The sequence below is a fragment of the Micromys minutus genome, assembly GCF_963924665.1.
Source record: "Micromys minutus genome assembly, chromosome: 1".
Lineage (NCBI taxonomy): Eukaryota > Metazoa > Chordata > Mammalia > Rodentia > Muridae > Micromys > Micromys minutus.
The window spans coordinates 258336227-258355118 of NC_137969.1; the positions used below are offsets into that span (position 1 = coordinate 258336227).

At 42.1% G+C, this 18892-nt stretch overlaps 1 protein-coding gene across 1 annotated transcript in view; it reads left to right on the plus strand.

Moving 5' to 3' along the window:
• PTPRN2 (protein tyrosine phosphatase receptor type N2) overlaps window positions 1–18892 on the plus strand; it is a gene marked incomplete at both ends in the record, with an annotated part of 697231 nt that overhangs the window by 177721 nt on the left and 500618 nt on the right. Inside the window, one exon of the mRNA XM_080936716.1 lies at window positions 2935–3048. Within this exon, the coding sequence (XP_080792842.1) occupies window positions 2935–3048 (114 nt within the window). The remainder of the gene's footprint in view (window positions 1–2934; window positions 3049–18892) is intronic.

Genomic DNA, 18892 nt, shown 5'->3' on the forward strand with positions numbered 1-18892 from the left:
TGTTGCCTTGACTATGATATCCCTTCACAGCAATGCCAACCCTAACCAAGACAGAGGATTATTGGACTCACTAACCTGCAGTTAGGTCTTATTTCTGGTCACCAGTGCTGCAGAGAGGGCTCTATCAATGTCTGCATCCCTGTAAAGTGTTCTCTATTCTGGTCACTGACCCAGCAAATGAGTGGGTTGACCTCATGTGGTGGGTCTCTGTCCTGGTCACTGAGCTTGCAAATGATTCCCTGTTTTGTGGATGGGTTCAAGACCCTGCAAAGAGGTTCATATCTAAGTCATTTTGTCATCCTGGTCACTCCTCCTACAGAAAGTCCCTATCTTCATCACTGACTCTGGGGATGGGTTTTTTCCTTGATTACTTATCCTGCAAAGGGGTTCCTGTTGAGTGATAGAACTTTTCATGGGGGATAGAACATACACACACACACACACACACACACAACCCATGGCAGACCAAAATATGGATACTATCAAAGTCCAACTTGTTGAGCTATAAGTTTTATTGAGGTTATTTACAGAAATATTGGTGAGGAGTTCCTTACAGGAACTAGAATGATTTAAAGCCAGATGCATCTCCGAAGTTTACCTAGCATGGGTGACAACGCACAAAGCTCAAAACTGGGAGCACACTCAACAAATTGTAGACTGTCCTTTCTAAGCGACTCTGGTCTAAACCTCTTCAAGGTGACTAGGCTGATTTCTGCTTCTTTCAGGGAGCAGGTATTAGTTTTCTTTGCAGCTTGGCTCTTCTGAGAGTCTTCTCTATAGCTCAGTTCTGTTCCTCTCCAAGGAACAGCTATTAGTGAATCTGATCAGTCCGGGGGGAGACTTCCTGAAGCTATTTTAAGTTGCTTACCTTCTTAGTTCTCTGAAGAATGGAATGTTTGAATCTTAGATGGAACTTTTGTACAAAAGACCCTGCCATTGTCATCTATCCTGTAGATAGGTGCCATTTATGATCAGTGGACAGACCCTGTCTTTATTACTTATCATGTAGGTAGGGTCTCTGACCAGGTCACTCTCCCTGGTTCTTATCCTGGTTATTGACCTTGGGATAGGTCTTTGAATAGTCACTGACTTGTAAGAGTCTCTGTTCTGCATTATTTCTGCAAGTGGGTTCTGACCTTGTCATATTGACCCTGCAGACTTGTTCTTGTCCTGATAATTGACCCAGTAGGATTCCTCTCCAGATCACTGACCCCCATGGGTGCAAGTGTGTACATGTATGTAGTTCTGTGCTTGGCTGTGGTGATGTGTACATGTACTGTACAGGTATATGTGAGCATGTTTGTTCACACTGAACACATGTATGTTACTTCATCTATAGCATGTTACTTTATCTATATTTCATGACAAGAGGACAGAATCCTCCTGGACACCTTGCTGTCCTTGGTGTATCCTGGCCAGCCTGGGAATCCTTACCCCAAGTCAGAACTGCAGCACCTCTGACAGTCTATATTTTCCCTTTAAAGTGGGAGAAGGTGACCTCTCCCCTCTTCATCACTGTTAGCGAAGGTGTCTTTAAGCAAACTTTTCACTTCTAGCCACACTGATGCCAATCTACTGGGGTGGCTCCCTTTTCCCCTTTCACTCTCCAGTACTATCCACTCTGATCTGTGGACAGGAAGATTCTGTTTTCTCTTCTTCATGGTGGGGACAGGCCCTACTAAAGTTGGAGAACTTGGGGCCAACCCAAGCTGAATTCCAGAGCACATCACCCCGATGGTGTGGTCAGTGGTTATTGTTACTGACCACAGAATTTTGGGTCAACTCCACTGGGGCCATGGGTTCTGTGGAGGGTGCTGTAGAAGGGCATCATGGCAGAGCAATCATGGAAGGACAGTGTGGCAGTGACAGTGTGGAAGAGCCACTGTGGAGGGAAAATGCTGTAGGTTTTGTTAGTTTGTGGCCTGCTCTGTACAGTAGGACACATTGTCCTCTGTGTTTTCTAGGATGACAAAGGTACTTCCATATCTCAAGAGCTTGCTTTACTTAAGCTTCTTTCTGCCAGTCACATGACTCTGTCTAAGATGTCTAAGATGAACAGATATGTTTTGCATCTGGATGGTACTAGGCAAATGTGTTTTTTCCAATTAAACTAGTTGCAGTTGAATGGCTTTCTTCAGCTGTACTTGCTGAGAAGAGACTGTTGTGAACAAAAGAGAAATTGTTCCCTTCACAACCTCATATCTGCAGATGGCCACTCTGTGTGGCAAGTGCTAGTCCCTGAATTAGTCCCTTATACGAGCCACCTCAAAAGTGTACACTAAACTGGACACTTTACTCAAAAAAGACTAATTAAGGTCTACATTATTTAGAAGGTGGGGCTTGAAGATATGACAGCAATCTGTCATTACAGACAAAGAGGGACCCTAACCCTGCCCACATTGCTTTCTGCTCATGTTCCTTCCTACACAGCCACTGCTCACACAGGGAGGCTCTCTCCATCAATTCTGAAGGCCTCTGAGAAATCAAAGATTCTATCTCCCAGATATTCCCACTTGTGGAGAACTAATCCCAAACATGACTCGCACTTTGCAATTAGTTGCCACAGTCAAGTTTCACATAAAAACTGTGAATTACAGGGGCCCAGGATGGAGCTCAGGGGGCGAGTGCCCGGCATGCATGAGGCCTTAGGTTCCATACCTAGGCCTGAAGCATGTGGATTACAAAATGTGACATATAATGTATGGTCTGCATAGGCAAGAAAAACACACTTACATGCCAGGACCATAATCTCATGTTTCCCATTTGTGTTTCCTACAATGCGCCTTTCTGGGTACTTCTGAGTTCCAGTGCTCTCTGATGCAGTCTGAAGTTCTGCTCTGTCTCACCTCATTAGCAAATAGAACCTTGCAAGAAGCCTTCCTGCTCCCTGTGGATGGAATGCCAAGTTCTCACCTTGCCCCCCTGTTTCTGTAGATGGTGTGTTTGGAAGATGCCAAAAAATCCCAGCAATGGACACTTACCGATATGAGATGTCACCAGGAGCTCTGCTGCACCTGAGGGTCACCTTACAGAAGCTCTCTCGTACAGGTAGGCCAGGAGTGGGTACTTCCTGTCTTGAGCTAGACATGGATAGTAGCAGCTTTGGTTCTGGTGACCAGGTGAGGCCTGAATGGCCTGCACTAGGGAAGGCTTTGCATGGGGTATGTGGATTCAGGTTAGGAGCTCTGGCCTGGTGTGTGTGTGTGTGTGTGTGTGTGTGTGTGTGTGTGTGTGTGTGTGTGTGTCTGTGTGTGTGTGTGTGTGTGTGTGTGTATGTGTGTATGTGTGTGTGTAGAAAAGAGTTGCCTGCAATGACTTGGGATAAGGGACATTGAGGCTGCACTGGATGAGGCTTGCCTATCACAGTGGTCAGGACAGTTACTCTGTCAGTCACGCTGAAATTCCCACTTGGTTCCAGTGCTTCTGATGTGTTTCAGGACTCTCTTGTCACCCTACTAGTTTCCAGGCCCCTAAGAAAATAAGCTTTAAATGTATAACCACTAACATTTTTATAGATATTACATATACATCTAGAAGGGACTAGTATCAGCACAAGACACCCCCAAAACAAGTTCTCAGCACAAAGGAGATTCATTGTCGTTACTGATAATGGAGGGGCCAGTCTTATGTGGCTCCCTGACAGGCGGAAGATGCCATTCATATAAAAAGTGTAGGTAGAAGTAGCAGAAAGAGGGATAGGAGGGGGCGTCTTGAGCATTTTGGGACAAGAGTGTGGAGGATTTGTGGGATATTGAGGGAAAGGGATAAATAGTGAGAGACTGAGGGGGGAAGACAGGCAAGAGGAGTTTAGAGGGATAGAATAGGAGGTGATGGAAGGAACTGAAAACTTTTGTAAGTTAGGAGTTAAAGACATTGGTAGGAATTGATTATAAAAGGTGATCAATAGATTGTGAGTGGAAATCAATAGATTGCATGAGGGACTAATAGTTTTTGAAAGGGGGTCTCAGATATTTGGTTAGATTGAGAGGTGCACAGAGGGGCTGTGCCAGGAGGTTGGCATGAATAGTGTCATGTATAGTTTTGGAGAGGTGAGATACAGAGGCAAAGGTTGGTCCTAGTAAGTGTGTATCTCTTTTGGAAGTGTAAGGTTGAAACAGTTTATATAGATCTGGGAGGCAGAGGGCTAGAGAATGTTTCAAGTCTAAGAATTTGTTTGTGGGTAGGATGAAGGAAGATATTCAGAAGGGGCTTGGTATGGGGAATATTTCAGAAGTGAGCAATTGGGGATCTATGAGTAGAGAGTTGGCTATGAAGGCAGAGACAAGGAGTGAAGATGAGTAAAGTGGTCTGGAGTGAGGTGTCTCTGGGTTGGCTTGAGAGAGGATCCAAGATCATTGACTTGAATCTAGCAGACTTGAGCTTTGTAGGAGATAACCTAGTGCCCCAGGAGCCAAGGAAATTGAGAAGTAAGTCAGGGTCAGATTGGCTTTTGGAGAGGAAAGGGCTGTTAATGAGGTCATCTCCATACTGAAGCAGGTAGGAGGGAAAAGGGGGAATGCAGGACAAGTCTGTAGTGAGTGCTTGTCCAAAGAGATAATGATTATTTCTAAATCCCTGAGGAGGACTGTCCAGGTTAGTTGAAGGAATTTCTGGGTATCAGGGACTGTCCAAGTAAAGGCAACAGATCTTGAAAATGTGTATTTAGGGGCATTGAGGGGAAAAAAACCCCAAAACATCTATAGGGTCTAGGACTGAAAAGTGAGTAATGTTGCCTAGAATACAGGCTAGGATGGTGTAAGGGTTAGGGATCACAATGTGAACAACAGCATTAATGGACCATAGGTCCTGCACCAAGAAAAATGTTCTATCAGGGTTTTTAAGAACTGCCATTATAGGAATATTGTCAGCTGAAGAGGTGAGGTATAGAAATGATAAAAGGGGCTGAATGAAAAGTTTGAGGCCTTGGGGGATAGTTAGAGTAAGGGATATTGGGATTTGGAAATGCAGGCAGAAGGTCTTTGATACTAATATAGAAAGTCTTATGATGTGCATCAAGACAAGGGGTGGTGGTATCCCACATAGTGGGACTGACTAGAAAAAAAGGCAGGGAGTAAGAAGACTTTGGGTACTTTAGAAAGAGGGTGTGTGTGAAAGTGGAAGCCAAGGAAGGAAATGGTCACAGGAGTTATCCTGGGAGGTGTTTCCATGGTAGAAGGTAAAATTAATCCTAATTTTGGAAAGGACATCCATTCCTAGCAAGAGAATGAGACCTGAGGGTATGAGGAGGAAGGGGTGAGATACTGAAAAGCCTTTGAAGGAACAGATTAAGAGATAAGTCTGGAGGGGTCTAGAGGGCTGACCAGGTACTCTGACTATGGATGAGGGTGAGGGTGAGTGGGACTCCAGAATTTTCTCAGGACTAAGAATGTTGCCCATAGTCTAAGAGGAATGTGATGAGGTGACCTGACAGAAACATTGAGACCCTGGGTTACTGGAGAGTGATTTGCGTAGTTTTAACAGGTCACTAGCAGATCCTATCCCCTATCAGTCCTAATGTACTAGGCTCAGCAGGTCCAGGTGGGTGTTGGAAGGTTGGATGACCCTGGAGAGGCTGTGCCCTGGAGTAGTCCAATGCCCAGTGGTCCTGTTATGGACTGTGAACATTGGGACAGACAGGTCCAGTGGTCTTTTCTTTTTACATTTAAACAAGGTCCTAATGGCTCTTCTGATGTGACAGTCCCTTCATTTGCTGAAGGGCCTTAGCCAAGCATTACTAATTGTCTTTGGTTGTACTTACTATGGTTGTGAAAGGCTTTGAATACCAGGTTCAGGACCTCAGCCTGATCTGTAAGTGGTCCTCATTGTGGGTATTTAAGTTTGACTTTTATGCCTGGGTGTGACTGGGCAAAAAAGTAGGTCATAAGGAGTTGTTAACAATCTGGGGATCACATAGAGGTCATGAAAGGTAAGGTAGAACTGGGTTAGATATTGAAACTGCTTGATGTAGATGATAGGGTCTGAGGTAAAAGAACCCAAATGTTTTCAACCTGGACAAGTTTACTAAGAGGGAAGGGGACATAAATACATGTACAGCCTTCCACAGCTGCTACTTTTCTGAGGGCAAGGATAGAGGCAGGGCTGAGAACTTTTCACTAGAATGAGTGTGAAAAGGTCTAAAAATAGGGGGGACTTGAGGCAAACTGGATTGAGCAGAGGTGGGGCCTGAGGACACAGGGTTGCTTTTCTGGCTTTAGTGAAACCCAGGTCAATAGTGGAGTGGGGAAGGTGGTAGATTGTTGGGAAAGCATGTGACGAGGAGGAGTGTGGAATTGTTCATCAGCTGGATTGAAAGACAGAGTTTCAATTTCAGAAGAAATGTCAGGGGAAGGGCCGAGGACTTAAGAGCAAAGAGGACATGGGATAGTGAGTAGGAGACATCCAAGAAAAGCCTGGAGCACAGAAAGGAAAAAGCAGAGGCACACAGGATCACTTTACATTTTCCTGTATGCTCACTAATGTAAGGATCCTGAGTAATGTTAGGATCAAGAGAGCCATTGTGCAGCCATTTAGACCGATTATCTAGTTTATATGAGAACCAAGCCTGGTACTACAGAGAATAAACTTAGGAAATGTGATGGTTGAGAGTTTGGACATCCTGAAGGAGACATCCTAAAAGCGAGTCAGTTGGAATGGCAGGGGCAGAACCCATCACCCTTAGTTGTCAGTGGGCCAAGGTCAAGAGACCAGATATCCCCTGTATCTCTAAAGGCCAAAACCAAGATCTCTAGGATGGGGGGTTGTCACCTAGCCATCATCATCAAGAGAAAGACCCCAGTGGGTCTGACGTCTGATGGTCTGAGAATTTTGGGACTTGTTAACAGGTATTTAGGAGGAGGGAGGCCTCTGGATTAGGGAGGCCCCCTACCAAACCAGACTAGACAAAATGTATTTAGCCAACCTGTGGAAGTTCCCTATAACTAGTGAAGGTTATGGCAGGATGTAATATCCCCATCCAATAGGGCAGAATGGCAGGCAACACAAGACACTCAAGAGCTGTTACCCAATAACCTGGGCACTGTTTATGATAGCTAAGGTTGGGGACTTACCAGTTAGCTGCTGTTGGATGAGAGAATCTTACACCAGAAGGACTGGGATATGAGTGTTATGTGTACTGGGGTGTCACTGGGTAATCCAAGTATCATCCTACATGAAGGGATCTTTACACAGATATCTGAATTAGATACACACCACAACCAAACGCCCATTTTCACAGAGAAATCTTTCATTGAGTAAGGATGAAATGTGTAAGTGGCTGCTGGAACATGTGAAAGAGGATGGGGACTTGGGAACATTAATGGCCAACCCCAGTCAGAGCATCAATGAAGGGACTAGTGTTGGCAAATGACACTCCAACACCAGCACAAAGGAGGTTTATTTACCCCAGAGGGACAGAGAGCAAGGAATAAGAGACAAAGGCAGGAGGTAGAGGAGGAGGGAGATGGGGAGAGGGTAGGGATATTTGTCCCAGGAGAAAAGGACTCTCTCTAGATAGAGGGGACCACTGTGGCCCATAAGCAAATGGCTGTTTATAAAGGTAAAAGGGAAAATCTCTTGTTAGGATGAGGTGTTAAATTTTTATCACATATTTATTAGGGCAGCCAAAATTAGTGTGTTTGATTGCCGGACGTCAATACTCTGACTGCTGGACCTTGGTAGTCAGCCTCAGGAGGAGAAAGTAGGTGATTAAAGGAATATACTTTGGTGTCTGGCATTAAAAATATAATCTAATAGTCTCTAGCAAGGGAGAGGGAATGGGGGATAATGGAAAGATTTTCCAGAGCCATGTTTGCCATGCTCAGGCTGACTAGAGTCACTTCACATCTCAAGTGTGATTTTATTGTATATGTGCATAATTTCTAAATTGAGTGGAGTTATATCATGAAGCCAGTGTCTTACAACCTGTTACTAAGATAAATCATGTCTCATCTCTCCCTGGATGAAAGGGTCCTTGTCATAGGACAGAACACAAATTTCCCATCACCCCAGGGAACAAGGGCATGAGGGACCCAGTGACCCTGGAAGCTGGAACACACACATGTTCTTCTTCAGGTACAGGGTTCTCACTGTGGTCATAGTACTCTTTGGGACCACAGTGTACCATGGGAGTCACATCTCTCTCCTGGAGGACCACAGTATTCTTCTAAGAATCACAATCTTCATGGATGGTTCATGGGGAAAGACACATTATTCTGAGAAGAGTTTGTGGCAAATCAAGTTTGGAGGTACTGTCCTTTTAGAAACTGACAGGTGTATTGGCTTGTTACAGGCTCTGGAGTGTTCTGTGGACTAGTTAAGTTTAACTCACGGATTACAGTTCTTTCTCCTTGTTTCTCCACATGGCTCACCTATGTTACTTTCTCTACTGCCTGTCGCACACTATTTAGTCCGCAATGGGGACTTGTTGCCTGTAGTTCTGTGTGTGAGGCAACATCCGTCCCCACTGACACTGTGTAGCACCCAAGCTTATTGTCACTGTTTATCTAGTCATTGCTACTTCCTGGTCACTGGGACCTAGCAGCCACGTCAACGTCCCAAAACGATAGTAATGAAACGTGATTAGGGTTTGTGAGATCAGACCCTGAAGATGCCTTTGATGAGGCATCTTTGATGCAGTGAGACATCTTTGATGCAGGCCTGTGAGCCATGTTGATTCCCATGCAGAAGAAGCAGACAGCTCCCGTTTGTCCTTTCTAGAGAAGAGTTGCCCAAGTCAGTGTCTGCAGTGGATGCCAGGGGACACTGACAGGCAACACACATGGCAGCCATACCGGCTTGCCATCTAGCTGAGGTTTCCACTCTCCAGGATCCATCGGTCTTGTAGATGTGTTCCACAGGGATGTGTTGGGAGCCACCGCCCCTGCCTCTTTCAGGTTTTTGACAGTGGTAATTGCTGTGTCCCCTGAAGGCAGGTAGTTTGTCATTATTTTTGGAAGGAAGAGGTAGCTCTGGTGGCTGCCATTGGCACCTCCTGCCAAGAAAGCCTTTATACCAACAGGAATATGTCCATTCTAGACAGCTTCTAGAAGAACTGACATGAGGAGGGTTTATTTTGGTTTGTGGTTCCAGAGGAGGAAAACATAGCAACAGTGAGGGAAAGCATGGCTGCAGAGCTGGAAACTGCTTATGTTTTCATCTGCATACAGCAAGTAGGACAGGGACAGGGGGACAGAGGGACGGGGCAAAGTTATAAAACTTCAACCCCCTCTAAGTGGTGTACTTTCTTTATCAAGGCTCCACATTTTAAAAGCTCTTTAGCTTCCTAGATAGTACCAACAACTGAGACCAAGGATTCAAATACATGAACCTATGGTGGTGATTTCTCATTTAGACCACCATACCTCTTCCTATTATTACAATCTCCATTAGTGTGTACAGAGGTGGTTTATGCCCCTCCCCCATTATTGCCATCTGGATTAGTGTGTACAGAGGTGGTATATGACTGAACCCTAATGTTACTATCTGGCTTAGAGGGTATAGAAGGTGGTATATACCTCTTGTCCCTGTTCCCTACTATCTGGGTTTGCATACAGTTCAGCATCGGTTTGTTATTACCTAAAGTCCATAGATTATATGCTGGTTCCTTCAGGTTGTCAACATTTTGTGCATTTGGAGACATGTAATGTTGTGTATCTCCCATTACAGTGTCACACTCAGGGTCTGCTGCCTTACGAACCCTCAGTTCTCTGCCTAGTTTTCAGTATTGTCAAATGGCATTATACCCAGTTAATGAGAGAAGCTGCTACTACCTGAAGGAGACCCTCAACAAGGCCGACGGTTTTGAACTTGCTCCATAGAAGGGTGTGAGAGAAGTCACTGGACCCTCACCTGAGATCCAGCCACCCTTTGTGCCTCTCTTCCAGCTGTACATAATCCTAGATCTTCTTCAAGTAGGCTTTGGATGCACCATAGTTAACTAAAGGAGGCATTTATACATGTAGCTTTGGGAGGCTGCCATTAATGCCATATTAGGACTTTTTAATGATATAGCTTTTAGGGTCAATCACACACACACACACACACACACACACACACACACACACACACACACACACAGAGTAACCCTTCACCCATGCTCTTATAAGAAAGTCTAATAAAGTTATTGTATTACCAAGCTAGACTTGAGTAGAATAGTTTCTCTAGTTTATTATTGGTGCTTTTCTGAGATGGGAAGACATTTGTTTCCACAAGGAAGGTTAATGCAATAGTTGTCACCCAAATAGGAGAAGTTACAGAAGGACAGATGAGATTGGGAAAAACAGCTCTGTTGTACTTACTGTGAGGAGACATGTAACTGAAGCTAACTCATCTGAGAGCTGGCAGCTATCACCAATGCTGATGTGGCCCTCCTTTGGTGCATGCAATGGAGTGTGCCCCCATTTGATGAATGTCACCCATCAAGGGAGTACAATGACATTCCAAGAATTGCTGATGACCCAGCAAGTATATCATGGTCTCTAAGACTATTACATATGGAATGGGATTATAAGAAAACTGTGGCAGAAGTTGCATTGTTCCTGTGGGCAAAAACTGTGCAGCTGAGCTTCAGGTGTCTTTGCAGAAAGAACTTGTTAAATAAGGGAGTAAAGATCAGAGAAAGCCATGCAAGGGATATTCTCCATGTTAGCTTTTGATTTTGTAGGTAAATTGGATAACGATAAAGATCAGATTTGCCTTAGAATTACTGTTGCTGCAATGAAACATCATGACCAGTTGTTAGTTAGAAAGGTAACACTTACTTGGCTTACACTTCTACAGGACAGTTTGTCACCAACTGAAGTCAGAACAGAAGCTCAAGCAGGCTTGGAACCTGAAGGCAGCAGCTAATCTAGAGGCCATGGAGGAATGCTGCTTACTGGCTTTCTCGGGCTGCTTTCTAATAGAACCCATGACCTGCCCAGGGGTGTTCCCACCCACAATGGGATAAGCCTTCTTCATCAATTACTAAGAAAATGACCAACATGCCTGCCTATAGCCCGATCTTATTGAGGTATTTTTTCACCTGAGGCATCTTCCTCTCTAGTGACTCTAGCTAGCTTGTGTCAACATGACATCAAACTAGCCAGCACCAGATTGAAGCACTGGCTGCCTGTTTCTTCTGACTGTAGGGGAGAAAGGAGAAGAGAGTAAAAAATATATTAGTGCTGAATAGCTCAAAAAATGTGGGGAGAGCTAAACAGGAAAGGGGGAGAAGATGAGGTAGAAATAAGAGTGAAGGGGTTGGGGAAAGAGCGGTGTGTGACTCTCACTTGACCAGGCTAAACAGCAAGCTTCGTTCACTGCAGAGTTGAGGAGGACATTGATTCAGCAAGGGCCTTGGACAGGAGGGAAAGTTTTGGCTTCACGGAGGTCCATGATCTTTCTGTGGTAGGTAAGGACCTGAGCTATTAGGGGAGCATGTAAATCCTAAAGTGCTAAAGGAATCAAGAGCAGATGAAAAGCAAGGGGGCTTCCTGGGTTACTTGAAATCAGATGTGGCAAGATTTGTTTCCAAAGGGGAAATGGGAAAAAAACAAATGTTGCGCTTTCGTGCTCTTGGAAATCTTCACCCTTGATCAACAGTCCATTAAAGAGGTGCAAGAGGTACAGGTCTTGTGTCTGCTAGTTTGTGTTATCAGTGGGGTCTTAGGTCCCAAGAAAATGACCACACAATCCAAAGAATTCCAGCAAAGTGAAAGCTTTTACAGTGGCAGAGGACACACAGGTATGAGAAATCAGGCAATCTCACCTGTAGGAGTCAGCCATGTTTTCACCCATAATGCAAGGGTCCTGTGCCTCACTCTGGTTGGTAAGAGATTGGCTTGTCATCCTTATGTGATTATTTAATACAGAAAGGTGTAGTTTCTAGAAAGAAATGAACAAGTATATGTTTTGAATTTAGGAACTGCTGACTCAAGTGAGAGTTTTACCAAATGGCATCTTTTAAAAATTGAATTTTCATTGTCTTAATTAATCCTTTGGAAGAAAAAACATCTTTCTTTGTTTCTTCCTTTCTTCCATATCTCCTCTCTTCCCCTCTCCCTTTCTTTCCTTCTCTTTCACTCTCCCTTTCTTTCTTTTTTCTTTTTTCCTTCCTTCTGTTTTTCTTCTTTTCCCTCCTCCTCTTTCTTCTCTTCTTCCTTCCTTCCTTCCTTCCTTCCTTCTTTCCTTCTTTCTTTCTTTCCTTTCTTTCTTTTCTTTCTTCCTCTCTCCCTCTATTCTTCTATTTTATTCCTCTCCTCTCCTCCCCCACCTTTTCTTTTGAGACACTGTCTCTTTAAACAGCCTTAACTGCCCTGGAACTCACTATGTAGACTAGACTGCCCTCAGACTCACATAGCTCCACCTGCCTGTGGAAAATGGTAATCTTGTTGTCCAGAAACTCCCACAGCCAATTCCTTAATATGATGGACAAAGCTATGACCCTCTTGAGCAACCAAAAATCCTACTGTGAATCATAGATTGATTGGTTCTTTAACCAATATGCACAATGTTTGGGCTTGAGTAGGTACTGAGACCTGGTGTGCCTTGATCCTTGATAGTCCTCAAGAGCATCAGGAACAACCAGCATCAGAACATAGGTGTGGAAATGAAGTGTTGCATACCCAAAGAATTATCTAATGGAGATGAGCAGTTATCCTCACCTAGAACAATCTGTGTATAATTCTCCTGTGGGGATATGTCAGAACATGGTCCAGGATTGGAATCCTGTGAGGAGAATTCTGAGTGCTTGTAAGAATACCCCAAGAAACAATAGTTGGACCAGGGCCTGATAGACCAGGAAACTTGTCACAAATACAGGTGAGAATTGACCCCGTTTATCTTTAAGACTACTGCTAAAATTCCAACATATTCTGGTTGTAGGATAAGGAGGAATTGTGCTGAGCCAAGATGAGAGTGCTGTGCCTGCTGTCTAGCTTTCATTCTTCTGGAAGATGTTTTGTAGTGCTCTGGGAGAGAATTATCACTAACAGTCCTGCTCATCTAGGGACACAATATATTAATACTATCTGCATGCCCATATATGCTGTCTGGTGTAGTAATGCAATTTCTAATAGGATTCAGCCAGCTGCGTTTTCACTGGATTTAAGGTATATTTCATAGGAGGAGACCATGTTTAATACTGCAAGTCAAGGTAACAGCCCATGGCTGCTGAGGTCACAGGGCATAGGAAAGAGATCGGAGACCACTGTTACTGCTAAATTGATGTGATGCACCTGTCAAATTGCATTCAAAGCAATTGTATATGCCCACAGTTTAGTGATACTGTCATATCTGGTCAGGAACATGGACCTTTGCAGTAGGCAATGGTTACAAGGCAGGCTCACAACTAGTCACTGTTGTGGTGGTATGGTAGATGGTCTTTTGTGGGTCACCATGACAGAGCAACAGTGAGACTTAATCTCAAAGTGTGTTGTTGGTTTACATAACAGCACTGATTGGAAAAGAGTGGAATCTAATGAAGCAGAGGATTTTGAACCCCAAGACTCATTTTTTGTTTTTTTTTTAAATTGAGTATTTTATGTATTTACATTTCAAATGTTATCCCCTTTCTTGGTTCCCACAATCTCCCATGCCCCTACCACTGCTTCTATAAGGATGCTCCCCCTCCCAACCACCCACTCTCACCTCACCATCTTGGCATTCTCCTACACTGGGGACATTAGCCTTCACAGGACAAAGGGCTTCTCTTCCTATTGATGCCAGACAATGCCATCATTCCATCTTCTGAAATCTTCTTTGGTTTCTTTCTTGAGAGACTTGAAGTTCCTGTCATACAGATATTTCACTTGGTTGACTAGAGTCACACCAAGATATTTTACATTATCTCTGACTATTGTGAAGGGTGTTGTTTCCCTAATTTCTTTCTTAGCTTGTTTATCCTTTGACTATAGGAAGGCTAATGATTTGTTAGAATTAATTTTGTATCCAGTCACTTTGCTGAAGTTGTTTATCAGGTTTAAGAGTTCTCTGGGGAAATTTTTGGGGTCACTTAAGTATACTATCATATCATCTTAAACAGTGATATTTTTACTTCTTCCTGTCCAATTTGTATCCTTTTAACTTTGTTTTGTTGTCTAATTGGTCTGGCTAGGACTTTAAGTACTATACTGAATAGGTAGGGAGAGAGTGGGCAGCCTTGTCTAGTGACTGATTTTAGAGGGATTGCTTCTAGTTTATCTCCATTTAGTTTGATGCTAGCTACTGGTTTACTTTATATTGCTTTTACTATGTTTAAATATGGGCTTTGAATTCTTGATAGTTCCAAGACTTTTATAATGAAGGGGTTTTGAATTTTGTCAAGTGTTTTCTCAGCATCCAGTGAGATGACCATATGGTTTTTTTCTTTGAGTTTGTTTATATAGTGGATTACATTGATGAATTTTCATATATTAAACTATCCATGCACCCATGGGATGAAGCCTACTTGATCATGGTGAATGATCATTTTGATGTGATCTTGAATTCAGTTAGTGAGAATTTTGTTGAGTATTTTTGCATCAGTATTCATAAGGGAAATTGGTCTGAAGTTCTTTTTCTTTGTAGTTTCTTTATGTGGTTTAGGTAAAACTGTAACTGTGGCTTTAAAGAACAAATTGGGTAGTGTTTCTTCTGTTTCTCTTTTGTGGAAAAGTTTGAAGAGTATTAGGTCTTCTTTGAAGGTCTGATAGAATTCTGCACTAAACCCATCTGGTCCTGTGATTTTTATTTATTTATTTATTTATTTTTTGGTTGAGAGACTTTTAATCACTGCTTCTATTTCTTTAGGGGCTATGAGGACTGTTTAGGTGGTTTATTTGATCCTAATTTAACTTTGGTACTTGGTATCTGTCTAGAAAATTGCCCATTTCCCCCAGATTTTCCAATTTTGTTGAGTATGGGCTTTTGTAGTAAGATCTGATGATTTTTTTAATTTCCTCCATTTTTTTATGTCCCTCTTCATTTTTGATTTTGCTAATTTGGATACTGTTTCTGTGTTCTTTGGTTAGTCTGGCTAAGATTTATGTATGTTGTTGATTTCCTCAAAGAACCAGCTCTTTTTTGTTGACATTTTTTTTATAGTTCTTTTTTTCTCCACTTGGTTAATTTCAGCTCTGAGTTTGGTTATTTCCTGCCATCTACTCTTCCTGGGTATATTTACTCTTTTTTGTTCTAGAGATTTCAGGTGTGCTGTTAAGCTGCTGAAAAACTCTCCAGTTTCTTTTTGGAGGCACTCAGAACTATGAGTTTTCCTCTTAGCACTGCTTTCATAGTGTCCCATAAGTTTGGGTATGTTGTGCCTTCATTTTCATTAAATTCTAAAATGTCTAATTTCTTTCTTTCTTTCTTTCTTTCTTTCTTTCTTTCTTTCTTTCTTTCTTTCTTTCTTTCTTTCTTCCTGCATTGAGTAGAGCATTGTTCAGCTTCCATGTATATGTTGGCTTTCTGTTGTTTTTGTTGTTATTGAAGACCAGCCTTTGTGCTGATCTGATAAGATGCATGGGATTATTTCAATCTACTTGTATCTGTTGAGGCCCGTTTTGTGATCAATTATATGGTCAGTTTTGGAGAGGGTACTATGAGGTGCTGAGAATAAAGTATTTTTCTTGTAGAATGAAATGTTCTATAGACATTTGTTAAATTCATTCGGCTCATAACTTCTGTTAGTTTCACTGTGTCTCTGTTTAGTTCCTGTTTCCATAATCTGTTTGTTGATGAGAGTGGGGTGTTGAAGTCTCCCACTATTATTGCATGTGGTGCAATGTGTGTTTTGAGATTCAGTAAATTTTTTTTTATTAATGTGGGTGCCCTTGCATTTGGAGCATAGATGTTCAGAATTGAGAGTTTATCTTGGTAGATTTTTCCTTTGATGTGTAGGAAGTGTCCTTCCTTGTCTTTTTTGATAACTTTTGGTTGAAAGTCGATTTTATTCAATATTAAAATTGCTAATCCAGCTTGATTTTTGGAACTATTTGCTTGGAAAAAAATTTCCCAACCTTTTACTCTGAGGTGGTGTCTGTCTTTGTCACTGATGTGAGTTTCCTATATGCAGCAAAATGCTGGGTCCTATTCACATATCCAATCTATCAATCTATGTCTGTTTTATTGAGTATGTTGATGTTAAGAGTTATTAAGGAATACTACTTGTTGCTTTCTGTTATTTTGTTATTAGAGGTGGAATTATGTGGGTATCTTCTTTTTGGATTTGTTGAATGAAGATTACTTTCTTGCTTTTCCTAGGGTGTAGTTTTCCTCCTTGTGTTGGAGTTTTCCATCTATTTTCCTTGGTAGGACTAGATTTATGAAATGATATTGTGTAAATTTGGTTTTGTCGTGGGATATCTTTGTTTCGCCATCTCTGGTACTCCAGAGTTTTGTTGGGTATAGTTGCCTGGGCTGGCATTTATTTTCTCTTTGGGTCTGTATGATTTCTGCCTGTGATCTTCTAGCTTTCATAGTCTCTCTTGAGAAGAGAGTAATTCTGATAGGTCTGCCTTTATATGTTACTTGACCTTTTTCCTTTATTGATAGTAATATTTTTCTTTGTTTTGTGCATTTAGTGTTTTGACTATTATGTGATGGAAGGAGTTCCTTTTCTGGTCCTATCTATTTGGAGTTCTGTAGGCTTTTTGTATGTTCATAGCCATCTTTTTCTTTAGGCTAGTAAGTTTTCTTCTATAATTTTGTTGAAGATATTTACTTTTGAGAAAGTCTAAGTTGCTGTTTCATTTGGAAATCCTCACTCTCTTCTATACATATTATCCTGAGGTTTGGTCTTCTCTTTGTGTCCTGGATTTCCTGGATGTTTTGGATTAGGAGTTATTTGCATTTTGCATTTTCTTTGACTGTCGTGCCAATGTTTTCTATGGTATCTTATGCCCCTGAGATTCTCTCTTCTATCACTTGTATTCTGTTGGTGATACTTGCATCTATGACTCCTGATCTCTTTCCTAAGTTTTCTATGTCCAGGGTTGTGCCCCCTTCATTATTTCTTTATTGTTTGTATTTCTATTTTTAGATTCTAGATGGTTTTTGTTTAATTCCTTTACCTATTTGGTAGTTTTTCTGTAATTCTTTATGAGATTTTTGTCTTTCCTCTTTACGGGCTTCTACTTGTTTACCTGTATTTCTTTAAGGGAGTTATTTATGTTCTTTTTAAAGTCCTCTATCATCATCATGAGATGTGATTTTAAATCCAAATCTTGCTTTTCTCATGTGTTGTGGTATCCAAGACTTGCTGTGCTGGGAGAACTGGGATCTGATGATGCCAGTTATTCTTGGTTTCTGTTGCTTAGTTTCTGGTGCTTGCCTCTCCCCATCTCATTATCTCTGATGTTAGTTGGTCTTGGTGTCTCTTAATGGAGCTTGCCCTTCCTGTGGGCCTGTGAGTCTTTGATTTTAGGAATGGAAGCACTCCTGGAAGATGAGTTCTCTCTGGGTGGGATTTGGGTACAGAAGGCTGTGGGACAGCCTTAGCTCTGGGCACAGAAGGAGACATAAAAGATCCTCTCCCCAGCTGCTCTGCAGTTCCTGTGCCCAGTTTGTGCCTGGCAGGTCCCTCTTTGGACCGTTATTGGAGCGAAAGTGGGGTCTTACCTGTAGGCTTAGGAGTGAGAGTACTCCTGGTAGACCAGCTCTCTCTCACAGCAGGATTTTGGTAAGGAAGGCTGTGGGACAGCCTTAGCTCTGGGTGGAGACCAGCAGGGAACCCTAAGATTCTTAAGGGTTTATGTCACCCATAGAAATAGTCTTTCTGCCTTTAGCAGAGAATGCAACCCCACTTCCATCCCCTGCAGAAATGCTTTCCTCACCATTGAATGTGGGACTTAATCATGAATTGTTAAACAGGCAGTGACCTCCCCTGAAGTAAATGCCAGGCAAGAAAATGCTGATATCTCCCGGGGTCCACCAGTAGTTGCCTATAGACCTGTAACCAGACTTAATGCCGAACAGAATGCTAGAGGGGAAGCAGCAGGTACAGTCTATGAGGAGAAGAACCATATTACTGAGGCGTATAATGAGTTTGTTAACTCATTCAAGCAAATGTCTAGGGAGTATGTGTAGAAACTGGTTTTAAGGGTGTAATGCTGGAAGTAACATAAAACTGGGTCAGGCCGAGTTATTTGATATTGGCCACAGAATGGCGAGTCTAGTTTTAATATGGAAGCTTGAATAGTTTTAAAAGATGTCAAAAGTTTATATGGTTGATTGGTTGAAGACTTTGTCAAAAGATGGCCTTCTGAAAAGGAGCAGATTTAGTCAGATATATCTCATCTTAGTGCTGATGAAGGTATTTTTCTTTTAAGTCTCAGGAAAATAGAAATTTTGGAGTGGGTATGCTGTGTAAAACCTAATTCTCCTCAATGGACATCCCAGAAAACATGACCTTCGCTAATTCTCTAAGATGCAAAATGGCACAAGGGGCACCAGCACATTTGAATAGTTTGTCTTTTTTCTGTTCCTTGTGAAAGATCTTATAGTTAGAGATACTGTCTCTTTATTGGCTGGATTAGATGGAATGGTTTAATGGCCAGGTGTCAGCACTGAATCACCATGGGGAAGGTGATTAAGCATATTTATTATAATTGGTTTCACTGGAAAAACAATGCCTGTAATAGCCTAACGTGAACTAGGTAGCTCAGGCAAAGTGATTTTTATGATAGAATGACTTGTATGGTCCTTTGGGACTAGCTAATCAATTATTATATTTCCAGGAATGAAATAAATAAGAGGTGTACTATATTTTTGTCCAATCTGTTTAAGAAAAATTCTTGACAAAGAAAGGTTGTATTGATTCATAGTAATAGGGGAATCTAAAACAATTTCCAAACTTGAGCTAGTTTTTTAGACACAAATACTTTTTAAATAAAGTGATCACCAGGTCCCTCCAAGGAAGGACCCTTTCTAAAATACC